Raw genomic sequence first — 13838 nt, forward strand, 5'->3', positions numbered from 1 at the left:
AATGTTAAAATTTTATTATTTATTTGAGATAAAATTCAGGACTCAAAGAAAAAGCCAAGCAACTGACCTTATAATTCAAGTTCTTTACAACCCCCCTCCACGAAAATATTTGTTAACCTTATAAGTAAATGATTCTTCCCATTATGTAATAGATAAGTTCAAAGGGATATAATGTGTGATTTAACCTTCAGAACAAAGGACTTTCTCTCCCAGCTTCCAATTTTCAGAACTTAACATAATTGCATATATGTACTTTTCTCTTAAAAGTATTTGTTCTGCTTGCCTATGACAGCAGATCGCATTGTACTTAGAAGAAAATTGTATCTCAACTATTTTCTGCAATCAATTTTCAATTATTAGTAGTTATATGGAAAGTAAATGAGGTACATGGCTGAAATGTACCAATAATTACAAATCACATTAAAATCAACAGTCTTAAACTTCCTCCCAACTGAGAAATTTACCTAGGTTATTCAGTGGGAATAACTGTTTTAAGTTTCATCTCCTGTCTCTGATCCTGATGGAAATTAAATATGGAGTGAAAAGCTCTGGAGTGATGCTGAGGAGATGTCCTCAGCAGGATTATCTGACACTGGACACTTGAGCTGGGCTGACGCAATCGATGGGATCTGGTAGTGGCCTGATTTCACGTCTGATGTCTCAGCCTGAGCCTCCAGTTGCCTTCCCCTGATGGAGACATATAGAGCTGTTCTTTGCTTGTCACATGGTTATCTTCTAATGGATCTCATTTCCTCACCCGAGCTTTGTATCTAATGGAGCACTTACCTAGATAAAGATCGACATTACTTTATCTTCTAGTTGGATCCTAAGCAAAGGTGTATAAAATTATTATTTAAGAGCAAAATTATTTATTTGAAAAGAAAACAATAAGGTTTTTTTTTTCATTTAGTTATTTTCACAGAGGAAAAAAAGAGAGAGGGAGAGAAAACTAGGCACTCCAGGGCCTCTAGCCTCTACAAATGAATTCCAAATGCATGTACCACTTTGTGCATCTGGCTTTATGTGGGTGCTGGGGGAATTGAACCTGGGTCATTAGGCTTTGCAACCAAGCACCTTAACCCTTGAGTCATCTCTACAGGTCAACAATATGTTTTTTACTCAGAGACAGACTAAATTACCTTAGTGTAAGGAAAAAAAAAAAAAAGAAAAAAACCTCTTTCTGCTCCTCAATAAGATGAAGTAATTGCCTAGGATTGCTGCAGATCTATTTAACCACTTAATGCTACTAAAAAGAAAAATAAGTTTTCATCCTAACAGGACACAAAACCCTTCTATAGATTCTAATTTTCTAAATTCATGGCCTCACAGAACTTTCTGTTTAAGAGTCACCTTAAGAACAATTTGTCATAAACAACCTCATAGATAATTAAAAAAAAAAAAGAACTGAGCTGAAAGTTGACTTGTCCAAAGCCACAGAGGTAGAGAAAATAATTTAGACTACAACCCAAGCATTATTGAGGAGCAGACCTAAACTTGCAAGTTATTTCATGACCAATGAAAGGGTTCAGTTGCTCCTGCAAGCATAAGTTGGTTATTAAATAATAAATAGCCTATGTCACATACAGCATCAGGAAATGAAAGTTTGTCATTCCTGCTTCTCCCTCCAAGTCTGATTCCCAACATATTTTAACAATAATAAACAGTCCTCCTATAAAACCTCAAAAGAAATATAGGGAACTTATATGCTCTTCCCTCTGAGGAAGAAGTGAGGAACTTGGGAAAGGCTATTGCTTGAGAAAATGTGAGTCAGGACAAAGCTAATCAAACCAATTCTCATTTTCTACCCTGAAGACTTAAAATAGTCCATCTATCATATCTGTCACCTTCCTTCAAGTCACAACATTGGGTTTGGGGGAGTTGGTTCTGTAGTGTCTCATCTGTTCAAATTGCATAAAATTAAACTTTAATAACATTAACCTTGGTCCACCTATTAATCAGACTGCTGTTACATATATATTTGCTAACTAAAAGCAAGCTCCTTTAGTTTTTGCTTTAAGGTGATTTTTTTATGTTTAACGAAACAAATAAAATCATCATTACAGGAATGGTTTCTTTGCAAGCAGTAAAACCTGTGAAAATAGCTAACTCTCAAGGAAACAAAGACAGACACAAAATTCAGAATGCCTGCAAGATTACTGAGAGTCTGCAGTGACTGCCTTTGTCATCAACAGTGAAGTGTTCCCTGTTCTGTGACAGCCCTGAGTCACATTTCCAAACCTGATTTATAATGGTGCAGGACCAGAGGACTTGAGCAGAGCACAGCAAAGGACATTTATCTCCAAGTTCATTACAGTGGAAGGATCTACTGCGGTAAACTATTTTCTGCACAAGGGATCACCATACCTTTACTTTTCTCTAGTTGTTCTGTTTTCCAAATCATTATCTATTATATCTCGAGAAATAGCCAGAAGTGTGGTTGTTATCCAGCTATCATTACAACTTAGTTCATTCATAAAAGGTTCCAGGTGTCTAGCTTTTGTAAACTGCAATTGTTACTTCACTTAAGGCTGTAACCACACACCTGACAAGAAGCAACTTAAGGGAGGAAGGATTTGTTTTGGCTCACAGTTTTAGAGAGATCCAGATCATCCAGCAGCATCATGAAGCTGCTTGCTTATATCTAAGCAGACCAGGAGACAGAGAAAGGGAAATGATGACACTCAGCTATCATTTTTACTTTTTCCCTTTTTACTTCGGTTCAGAACCCCATCCAATGGAAAGTGGTCTTCCCAATCAATTAATCTTCTCTAGAAAAATCCTCACAGACACACCCCTAAGTGTGTCTCATTAATACCCAATGTGTCTTTTATTCCAGTAGGTTGGCAGTCAGAATTAACTATCTCGCAAACCAGCTCCAAAATTTGCAGGCTATGTTGACTACCTTCCCAATCATAACTATCCACTTTAACTAAGAGTGTTGCAAGTATTTGAGGACTGGGGAGTGCAAGGTCAAATTTGAGGAAGTATGTACATTAGAAAACAGAAACATTCTGAAATTGCTGCTGAGTGATGCATCTCTGACGTCTTTGAGATCCTGGTACCAAGTGAAAGCTCTGTCACCCTCAAGATGCTGACAGTTCTCCCCTTACACAGAAAACATGTCAGAAGATGTCACTGATCCATGACTGAAGGAAGTTTCTACGTACTGTAGCATATGTTTTTAAATAACCAATTTTACTTGGGCACATGCCAGTGGGCAGTTCTTTCTCTGATTTCTATGATGGTACAAGCAAGCATACATTTTGAATTGCTAATATATAATGGTCTGTATAAACCTCATAATGAGAGAGTGACTTATCTTAATTTCAATTTAAATTGATTTCAATAAGCAAAACGATATTAGGGAACTATATTAGGGAACTATTTCCCAACTTGAGGTTGAATGTATGTTGGTAATAACACTAACATAAGAGAATATATTTAATCTAACCCATTGTGCTTGGCTTAATTGTGATACTCTTTGATGGTTCCATTGACAAGTATGATTAGACAGCAACTAACTCGTTTTTTGCTGCATTCCTTGTCATACCAGCACAATCAGCTATGTTCTGAATCACAGTCCACTGACTTAGTAAAAGAGTAACACTTGATTCATGTTCTCCAGATTGTTGGGGCTTCTTTATCTTCAGAAAAATCTATCACTTTTACCAGAGTAAAGTTCTAACTTTTAAATTAATGTGAAATAATTTAGCCTAGAAGTCACCTTTGGAGAGTATTTAGGATTTGCTTTTTATAGTTGTAGCTTCCTTATAATTATTCCATCTCTGAATGATAAATTCTGGATCCTAAATGTCCAAATATTTTTGCATTAATTTAAAATACATAAAAGGTAAATGCTTCTTAACTATGCCTGAAAAATTAGGCATGTGAGACATTAGAAAAGTAAAACATCAGCTATCCATAGAAAAATCTCTAGGAAGGTCAGATAGGCATTTCACTTCCTGTATGATTCTACTAAGTACCAAGTAGGGATTGTAGTAGGGGAGTCATATTACCAGTTTCTGTGAAGCTTAGCATAGGCCTCCAGGTTGTCAGACTCCAACTCAGGATATAAAAAAATATTTGGACCCCTCTCTAGACATTGAGTGTCACTGTTCCTACCCCTTTTGAATATAAGTCTTGCCTTAACATCAGAACTGCATACTCCCAAATAAAATTCCCTCAGTACCTTAAACAGTACTTTGTACATAAATGGTATTCAAAATGTGCTTGTTCCATTGACTAATATAAAGACTAAAGTCATACACAAAATGGTAATGTCAAACGAGAAGGTGGTGGGCTGGGGAATGACTCAGTAGATTGCTGCACATGAATTACTGAGCTCAGATCACAAGACCCCAGGTAAAAAGCTAAAAGCTGTGGTCAGCTTCTATAATCCTAGTAAGCTCATGGCAAGAAGAGAGGCAGGAAAATTTCCTAAAACTATCTTGAAAGGAACAGTAAACAATGACAGGTATTGCTTCAAATGTTGTAGAAGATGAAAACCAACCAAAAAAGTTGCTTTCTGAACTCCATACATGTATCATGGCATGCACACCATCACGCACTCTCACACAAAAACGCACCAAATATATAATAAATATTTTTTTATAAAAGAGAAGATGGTTTCACAAGGGACCATACATGCTGCCACCATATTTTATTATGTCTCTGAAGTCACACAGCCATCATACTCAACATTGGGGTTATTTGTGATGGCACTTGCCTCTCTTCCTTCACCTCTGAATTGAACACAATCCCAAATTATTTATCCATAGTATATAAACTGAAAATGCATTGTATAAAGTCAACAGATGAATGTTTTTCTTAATAAGATCAGTGTTGCAAAAGGCAAGAACAGAAAGGTGAGGTTGGAAAAATGGGTGTTGCCAGTAGATAAGAGAGGTGGTAATCATTTTATGACATATTTATATGTTAAAATAGTGTGTACTATACATATGTATATACATATACAGACACTGTTTTCCAATTGTGCCTCAATAAATTTAGAAGAGAATTTAAATTTTAAGGAACATTATTGCAACTGTGGAATTGTTTTCTGGCTCCTGGGTACTCCAGGAAGAAAGAGCACTCAATACTTCAGCCATGCCAAGGGAAGGAACTGGATTCTTTTGAGAACTACCATGAGGAAAAGCAGCAACTCTCAGCCACATCATGTACTAGCTGAAAGAACCTGTTGAGATAACAGAAAATGACTTGCACGGGTTTGGGACCATCTACATGATCTCTTGCAGTGGTCAGGGAAAAAAAAAATGTGAATGAATAAGTAGGAAAGAAAGAGATGCATCCAGCTTCTGATATATTACCTACTTCAAGGGTATAATTTCTTAGAGAAAGTGAAAATCCACAGTGAGGAAGTGATGTTTGTTCTTTCAGAGACCTGACCCTGCAGACACCGAAAAAAAAAAAGTGTTATAGAGTGAGGGAAAAAATCACTTACAAACAGTCTTCTGATTTCAAATTAAGTTTCAAGGACAGAATGTGAAATCTATCCTGAGGACCACAAGGCCACCCAAATGGCCTCCCTGCTAACAGTCTCCTGTCAACAGTTATCCTCTTGTGTCTGTGGTCTGAGAGGAAGGTGCCAACTCCGTCTCTCACTCAGGTCCCTCTCTGCTTGGGTGAGTGATGACCCAGGCCCACTGGTGCTTCCTGCATTCAAGCATGGCATGCCTCCCCAGCAGGAAAGTCACCTCTACTTCAGTTGCTCTATGTCTCAAGTAGGCATTTGCAAACCATACCCCTCCTCAAGGTATTAATGGGGATGACACATATGGCTTCTCTCAAGCTAACCAGTTTTTTTGTACATCCACAGGCTCCTCTTATCCATACTTGGGAATGTGTGTTACTGATTTCTCTCTTGTCTTGGTTAAAAACATGCTTTAAAAAATAGAACTACTTGGACTGGAGAGACGGCTTAGCAGTTAATGTAATTGTCTGCAAATCCAAAGGACCCAAGTTTGATTCCCTGGGCCCATGTAAGCCAGATGCACAAGGTGACATATGCATCTGGAGTTTGTTTGCGTAGCTGAAGGCCCTAGTGTGCCCATTTTCTCTCTGTCTCTCTCTCTCTCTCTAATTAATAAAAATAGAAAAATAGAACTATTCAATTCACTCAACAGATTGAATAAATTACTGATAACCCAATATGTTATGAATTGTTTTGTGCATTGATTTATTTATGTGTTTGGTAGGGAAAAGGGTGAAGCACCAGAGTCTCTTGCTGCTACAAAAGAACAACAGATACGTGTACCGCTTTTTACATAGATTCAGGAATATTGAACCCAGGCCAGCTGGCTTTGCAAACAATTACTTTTAACCACTAAGCCATCTCCCTCATCCTGTTCTTAAGCTTTTAAAGGAAAAAAGATCTGTATTTTATGGAACTAGCTTGCAATTTTTAAATTTCAAGAAACAGGCAGAAAACAAGATATATTAAGTTTGGAAGTAGGGATCCCTCCTCAGTTTCCTATAATTATACCATCTAAACAAGGTGTTTTATTGCAAATTTGCTTAATTTTTGATTTCTTGCTATCAATATAGTTATAACAGCATTATAATTTAAATGCTGATCTCAAAATGAGTTTCGCAGATATTAATCAAGTGGTACTGAATTGTATCTATGTTGGGTCATTAGGAAAAGCTTAATTTAGAACAAAAAAGTCAGTGCATATGAATTGAGAGTCAGTGTTTTCAAGATTTTTGTTTGCTTGTTTGTTTTTCAAGGTAGGGTCTCACTCTGGTCCAGGCTGACATGGAATTAACTCTGTCATCTCAGGGTGGCCTTGAACTCATGGCAATCCTCCTACCTCTGCCTCCCGAGTGCTGGGATTAAAGACGTGCACCACCATGCCTAGCTTAAGAAATTTTTTCTTTTTATTTCCCCTTGATAAGTAGCAAAAGTTGATTCACTCAAGTTGGCTTTCAATAAATGTAGGCTCTGAGGTTGCCTTATTTGTTTCTATCAATACTGAACTAAGCCAGACATTTTTATCTGTTCTGCAGAGATTTAAGGTTATTACTTTTCCTAAACATAGTCTGTATTTTCTTAGATGGCATCTATACAGTTCATTACCATTTTGAGGTATTCAATCATTTAAGGATCTTCAGTCGAAGTTCAATCCAAGCTGTTCATTTTGGAATCCCCTTCTACCAGGCAATAGGCTCTGGATGTATTTTTCTGCTTTATTCATCCTAATAAGTTTTCATTAATAAAACTGTAGGAGTTTGAAGGCCTTGCTTTTATGAGAACTTTTAAGTGACATAAAAGTTGAATGGAAAACACGGAGTTCCCATAACTCTCTCACTTTACCTCTGCCCCTACTTGCTGTAGGGTTGGCATTTTGCAGTTAGTGTGGTAACTTGCCACAGATACAGCAATTCTGTAACTTTATTCTTACCTAAACTCCATTGTTTATGTTAGGGCTGACTCTTAACATTGTATACTTTATGGCTTTTGACAAGTGGACAATGACATTTAACGGTATCCTATGTAGTCTCAGGGTGGCCTCGAACTCAGCAATGCCTTAAAAATCTGTGTTCTGGACTGGAGAGGTGGCTTAGCAGTTAAGGCTCTTGCCTGTGAAGCCTGAGGACCCAGGTTCTATTCCCCAGTACCCATGTAAGACAGATGTACAAAGAGGTGCATGCATCTGGCGTTCATTTGCAGTGGCTGAAGGCCATGGCACACCCATTCTCTCTCTCTTTATCTGCCTCTCTCAAATAAATAACGTAAAATAAAACTTGTGTTTGTCTGATTCATCATGTCTGTCCCCAGCCCCTGACAACTACTTTTTACTGCCTACATTCTATAGGTTTTCATGAGACATGGGACAGTTCAGACAGGCTGGTATCAGAGAGATGCCACAGATGTATGCATACAGGATGAGACCTCCATCATTTTGCGTTAGTAACAGAGGCTTGTTGTTACTGTTTATTCAACTAATTCAGATACTGTGTGTCCCATTTTTTTAAGTACTGGAGAGAACAGTGGGAAGCACATAGACAGGACCTCTGTTCTTGTGGAATATACAGAAAAAGTAAAAGAGTTTTTTTTTTTTTTAAGGTCAAGCAATAGTGGTTAAGGTGCTTGCCTGCAAAGCCTAAGGACCCAAGTAAGCCAGCCGCACAAGGTGATGCATGCGCACAAGCTCGTGTAAGCGCACAAGATGGCACATATGCCTGGAGTTCAATTGCAGTGGCTATAGGCCCTAGAGTGCCAAAGCCCCCCCCCCCATAAATAAAAAGAATTTCTTAAAAAGTTTAAGCAAGTTGTTATGCAATAATTTTGTGTAGCATTATGGAGAAACTCACAGCTATGAACAGAATGGCAGGTGGGGTTAGTAATTAGAGAGGGCTTCTCTCATGAAATGACATTGTGCTAGATAGCAATTAAAATATAAGAAAGAGCTATCCTGGCAAGGGAAAAACATTCCAGGGACAAAGTCATTGTGGTTGACTATGGCCTAGAGAATGGAACAAGTCTGCTCTGACTAAAGAAAGTTAGTGTAGCTGGAGGACAGTGAGCCAAGGAGACTGTGGGCATGAGGCTGGAGAGGTGGGTGAAATCACAGAGGACCCTGTAAATCTTCAGTAGAGTTCCCAGTTTAATTTTCATCTGAAGCCACTACAGGATTTTAAGAAGTGGCATGGCCCTACCTGTGGTTTTAAAATGGTCACACTAGTTCTGCAGAGAATATGAAGAGACTCATTTAGTATAAATACTAACACTAAAACCTCAATAACAGAAAATATGCCACTCAATAAAATGGAAATCCTGCAAAGTGAAGAAAATGATGGATTTTCAAATCAAACAGCATCATATATACCTCTCATGACCTGCTGTATCCCAAAATAAATATCCAATAGAAAAGTCAACAGTGTTTTCAATCACTTTTGCAGTATACTGACCTTACCATTTGGAATAAAAATATTTTCCCTACCAGAAAATGAAGTCATTTCTATAGTGAAGATTTCATTAGAAGAATTTCTGATTTTCATGGTAACCTTCTATTTCAAATTTCATAAAAACCCTGCTCTTCCTACAATTACAAGTTGCATTTACAAAAAAGAAAGCAGATGAAAGAAGGAATAATATTCAGATTTTATAGATAAAACTAGAAGGACAAAACCATCAGACACTTGAGGTATGAAAAGGAAATAGCCCAACTACAGTCCAGGAGCCTTTCTGCTTCTTATAGGACCAGCTTCAGGGACTGGCTGCCCTCTCAATGAATGATTTTCCTTTCTTAGCTTACAAGGGAATAAGTGATGTCTCCTGTCTGTCTCTATGGTAACTAGTACCCTAATTTCACCTCTTAGATGGCAATTATACCTATTCACTGAACAGCTTTCAATCCCCACTTTTATGATGAAAAAATTGATTTCATGAAAATGTGACACAGGCAATAAGTGAACTTTTCCCCTAGCAGCCCAGCGCCTGGAACAGCAGACCATGAGGAAAACACACTCTGTGGAGGCTTGCTCCATATCATATAAGAAATATTTGTCCCAGATGCCTTTCTTCTGGTTATTTTTATTCATAAAATGTTAGTCTTTTCTTCTGTGCCATTTATTTCTATTCAGTTATAAAATTTATTATGTTCATTATAAAGAGTTCAGCAAATACAGGAAGCATATAGAAAAACAGAAACAAGAAAAGAAAACCAAAAATAATTGATATGAATGCCCCTCTAGCATTTTATGTTCATATACATACAAAAACAGCTTAAAATGTTTTGTGCTGATTATTATAACCAGATGTTTTTCATCAAACCTATTGTGAGTTTTTCTGTACACCACTAAAAATAATCCTCTAGCAATTATTCTGATGGCTTTGAAGGAGTTTTACTTTACTTTTATTATCTTTTATTTAGCTATTCCCTCTGTGTTGACATTATGAAAAGCAAGTACATATGTTTATCTCTATTGTCTTAGGATAAGTTAAAAGAAAGTAAGTATATAGATCAAATGAACAATTTAAGCTATAATATCAAAATATCCTCTATAAGAATTTATTTTGCCAGTACAGAGTACAGTTAGATGAATAAAAGTGTCAGTCCTTAAACTTTTGTTCATAAGTATTATGGTCAAAAAAGAAAATGTATCCTCAATTTAATGTGAAGGAGTATTTTACTATATTTCTCTTTCTTTCCCTTTCTTTCCTCCCATTCTCCCCCTTTTTTCCTTCCTCCCTCCCTCTCTCACCCCTCTGTTCCTTCCTTCCTAGACATTGAGTTTCTCTGTTTAACCTTGATCTCCTGGGCTCAATCAACCTCCTGCTTCAATTTGCTGAGTATCTGGGGTCATACAGGCACGCTCCAATGCCCAACATTTCTTTAATTTCCCTGATTGATAACTTATTTTAAGGTTAAGTATGTTTTACATTTTCATAGGTGATTTTTAGAAGAAAACATTCAGCTCTCCTGTCAAGTCAATTTGCACTCCCTAATGCCCATTCTTTTAGCACACAGCCCATTGAAATGATATCTCCCACTGTTCTTTGCAACTAAGTGTGGCTATGGATCAACTCCAGGCTGCTTAACTGTAAGCCAAAGTAACCTGTGTAACTTCAGAAAAATATTGTTAAAGGAAGAGAACATTCATTCCCTCTGTTTCATTCCTGGTGTTTGGAGTACAGATGTGACAGCTGGAGTTTTAGCAGCCATTTAGGACCATAAGGATACGTGTTGTATGCTAGGCACAGAGGAGCAGAAAACAAGAAGGAGCCTGGATTTCTAAGAAAATGGCAGAAATATTTCTCTGGCTGATCACTCTCTAGATTTCTGAATAAAGGTTCTCATTTTAAGCAATAATTAAGTATATTTGTCATATATGATGGAACTTACTCTTGCCTGGGAGAATATCTCCTGTTATTTATTCTTACTGATTTATTCTTACTGTGTTCTATTTAAATATGTTTATACTTTATCTAGCACATATGTTACAAATTTCACCATTTGTTCTTTAATTTGGTTTATTGAATTAGGAGATACAAAAACAAAGTTGTTCTCAAACCTAACTATTATGTAAATTCTTCTATATTTTCAGAAAAATCAGATGATAGTTTTCATTTAGAAATCTAGCTTCTTGAGAAAGCTTTTAACTCAACCATCATTTAGACATGAGCATTCCCCTAAAGCTATATAAGTCATAACTAGATTTTCAGCCTGATTCCGAAGTTAAGAATGTATGCTTTTGTGGATTTGTGAAATCATTAATTCTTGCCCAGGCAGATGTTTTTCCATTCACCATTGGTGGAGCTCCAGGTTCAAGACCTGTCATCAGAAGTAGCCACTAGGGCTTAACGAAAGCACAGCAGCCAAGCCCTAGCTGCCATTTTCAACTACTTTGCAGGCTGTCTCTCTGTGGTAGGTCATTGGAGCCCTGCCCAAGAACCCCTTGCCACTACAGATTTCCAGACACAGACAAGAAATAGGATGTCCCAACTTCCTACCAGATCATATGCAGCCAGCATCTTCCTCTGCACATCTGGGATGGTACCAAGAGGTTCCAGGTAAGGAAAGCTGTCTTTCACCACAAGAGACACCGAGGGAGTATTGTCACTGGTGATGAGACGAGAGGACAGGGTTAACAGGCACTGCTTCAGACTGGCAATCGGAGGGAGTCCACACAGCTCCTTAACAGACACTATCGCGTTCTATGAGGAAAAAACATGGAGTCACACATCTGACCACGTGGCAGGGCGCTCCCCGGTATGCACACAAGCATATTCATCAAAGTACACCCTTATAGATGCACATAATGCAGAACAATCTGGATCACAGCCAACCAAAACTGCTGTGGCATGAACACAGATAACAGAGGGTGAATTCACAGCACAGATGCTTCATCTTTCTCAATGTTTGGCAATCTTCACAAATATGCAACAAAACAAAGCAGATTGTGACCCAAGACTGCACAGTGCTTTTCAAAACACAGCACTGGAATCTCCACACACTGGCTGGGCATGAATACCTTATTTGACTTATATCATGATGAGGAAAACACCATATGACTGTATTGGAGGGTGACTCTGCTACATTTTTTCTCAAGGTAATGGGCTGTCAATGTTCACTCTCCAGCCTCCTTCTGACTAATCAGCAACGGTGTTACTTTGTCACCCCTCAAAACTTCACATCAGACACAGAGAAAAATATACTGCATGGACAGCCACATTGTCCATTTAACAGTCTTTGAAAAACTATTATTTGGCATAGGAATTATGACTATCATGCATTTTATTAACAATGAACAGTATCTAACCTATTAAATGTCTCATGAATCTAGTGACAATATTAGTATTTGTTTCTAAGTAATTCTTCACTTAAATTCTTTAGGTTGCTGGGTGTGGTGGCACATGCCTTTAATCCCAGCACTCACAAGGCAGAGGTAGGAAGATCACCATGAGTTCAAGGTCACCCTGAGACTACATAGTAAATTCCAAGTCAGCCTGGGCTAGAGTGAGACCCTACCTCAAAAAAACAAAACAAAGAAAAAAATTGTTTAGCTTAATATAACATAAGCCATCAACACTACCAGGAAAAACTTTATAAGTAGTTCTTTGTGTATTCTAAAGTAATGATAGATTTCAAGAAGTATCTAGGAAAATATAGAATCTATGAATATATAGTTATAAGTTACTTATAACTATTATAATATAGAGATTTATGATGTTACCAAAACAATGTCAGAAATTGCCATAAAGAAGGTATCAGCATACTTCAAGCTTATTTTTAAAGTAGTGGCTAAGACAATACACCTCAAATCAAATATTTACAATTTGACTATTTGTACATATGTCACATCTAGACTACTTTCTACCATTTTGGCGATTTAAAGTCTACTCCAAACTGAACCAACCTCAGAACTCCTTGGTGAAGTAATAAACAGTTTTCACTAAGTCATGAGGTAGTGGTTCTGCTTCATGTGAATTAAAATGGATTTCTGCATTGAACACTCTTGTATTTAAAGTCTTAAATTTGATATTTATTAACTGCAATATTTGCAAAATTACCTAACCTCATCAGGTGCATTTGCTATATCAAAGTAAGGATTTTAGATGAGGATTATTATAAAAATGGTGTCCCTCAAGAAACACAGAAAGAAAGAAACGAAACAGCAACAACAAAATTCAAAAAAGTCTAACTAGAGACCCACAGGGTGCCGAATCCCAACTACTTGAGATACTAAGGTAGGAGGATCTATCTTTAGGGAGATCCTGCTTCAACATACCAAAATAAAATGGTTTTGGGGGGAGGGGCTAGGGATATAGATTAGCTGGATTCAGCTCGATTCCCTAGTACCCATATAAAGCCAGATGTACAAAGTGGTACATGCATTTGCAGTTCATTTGCAATGACAAATGCCCTGGTATGGCCATTTTTTTTTCTTAGTATTGTTTTTTAATTTTTTAGTTTTCAAGGTAGGGTCTCACTGTAGCCTAGGCTGACCTAGAACTCAATCTGTAGTTCCAGGCTGACCTCAGACTCATAGAAATCCTCTTATCTCTGCCTCCTGAATGCTGGAATTCAATGGCATGTGCCACCATGATCAGCTGGCATGGCAATTCCTTCTCTCTCCCTTTCTTTCTTCTTGAAAATAAAAATGTTTTTTAAAAGACAAAATAAAATGTTAGCTAAAGGAACAGTGAACTGGATGACATTAACTTTTTTGGGTTTTGTTGTTTCTGTTTTGTTTCTTTCTTTCTATGTTTCTTGAGGGTCAACATTTTTATAATAACCCTCATCTAGAGTCCTTACTTTGATGATAGAAATGTAAGTACTCAGTAAGTATTTGTTGTTTGTATCTCAGAGATG

General features: G+C 37.3%; 1 protein-coding gene across 1 annotated transcript in view; it reads right to left on the reverse strand.

The window, feature by feature from the left end:
• Positions 1-13838, reverse strand: part of Plcl1 (phospholipase C like 1 (inactive)) — a 362268-nt gene that overhangs the window by 47564 nt on the left and 300866 nt on the right. The window contains exon 3 of the mRNA XM_045147879.1: positions 11477-11680. Within this exon, the coding sequence (XP_045003814.1) occupies positions 11477-11680 (204 nt within the window). The remainder of the gene's footprint in view (positions 1-11476; positions 11681-13838) is intronic.

Source organism: Jaculus jaculus, chromosome 4, assembly GCF_020740685.1.
Source record: "Jaculus jaculus isolate mJacJac1 chromosome 4, mJacJac1.mat.Y.cur, whole genome shotgun sequence".
NCBI classification, from domain to species: domain Eukaryota; kingdom Metazoa; phylum Chordata; class Mammalia; order Rodentia; family Dipodidae; genus Jaculus; species Jaculus jaculus.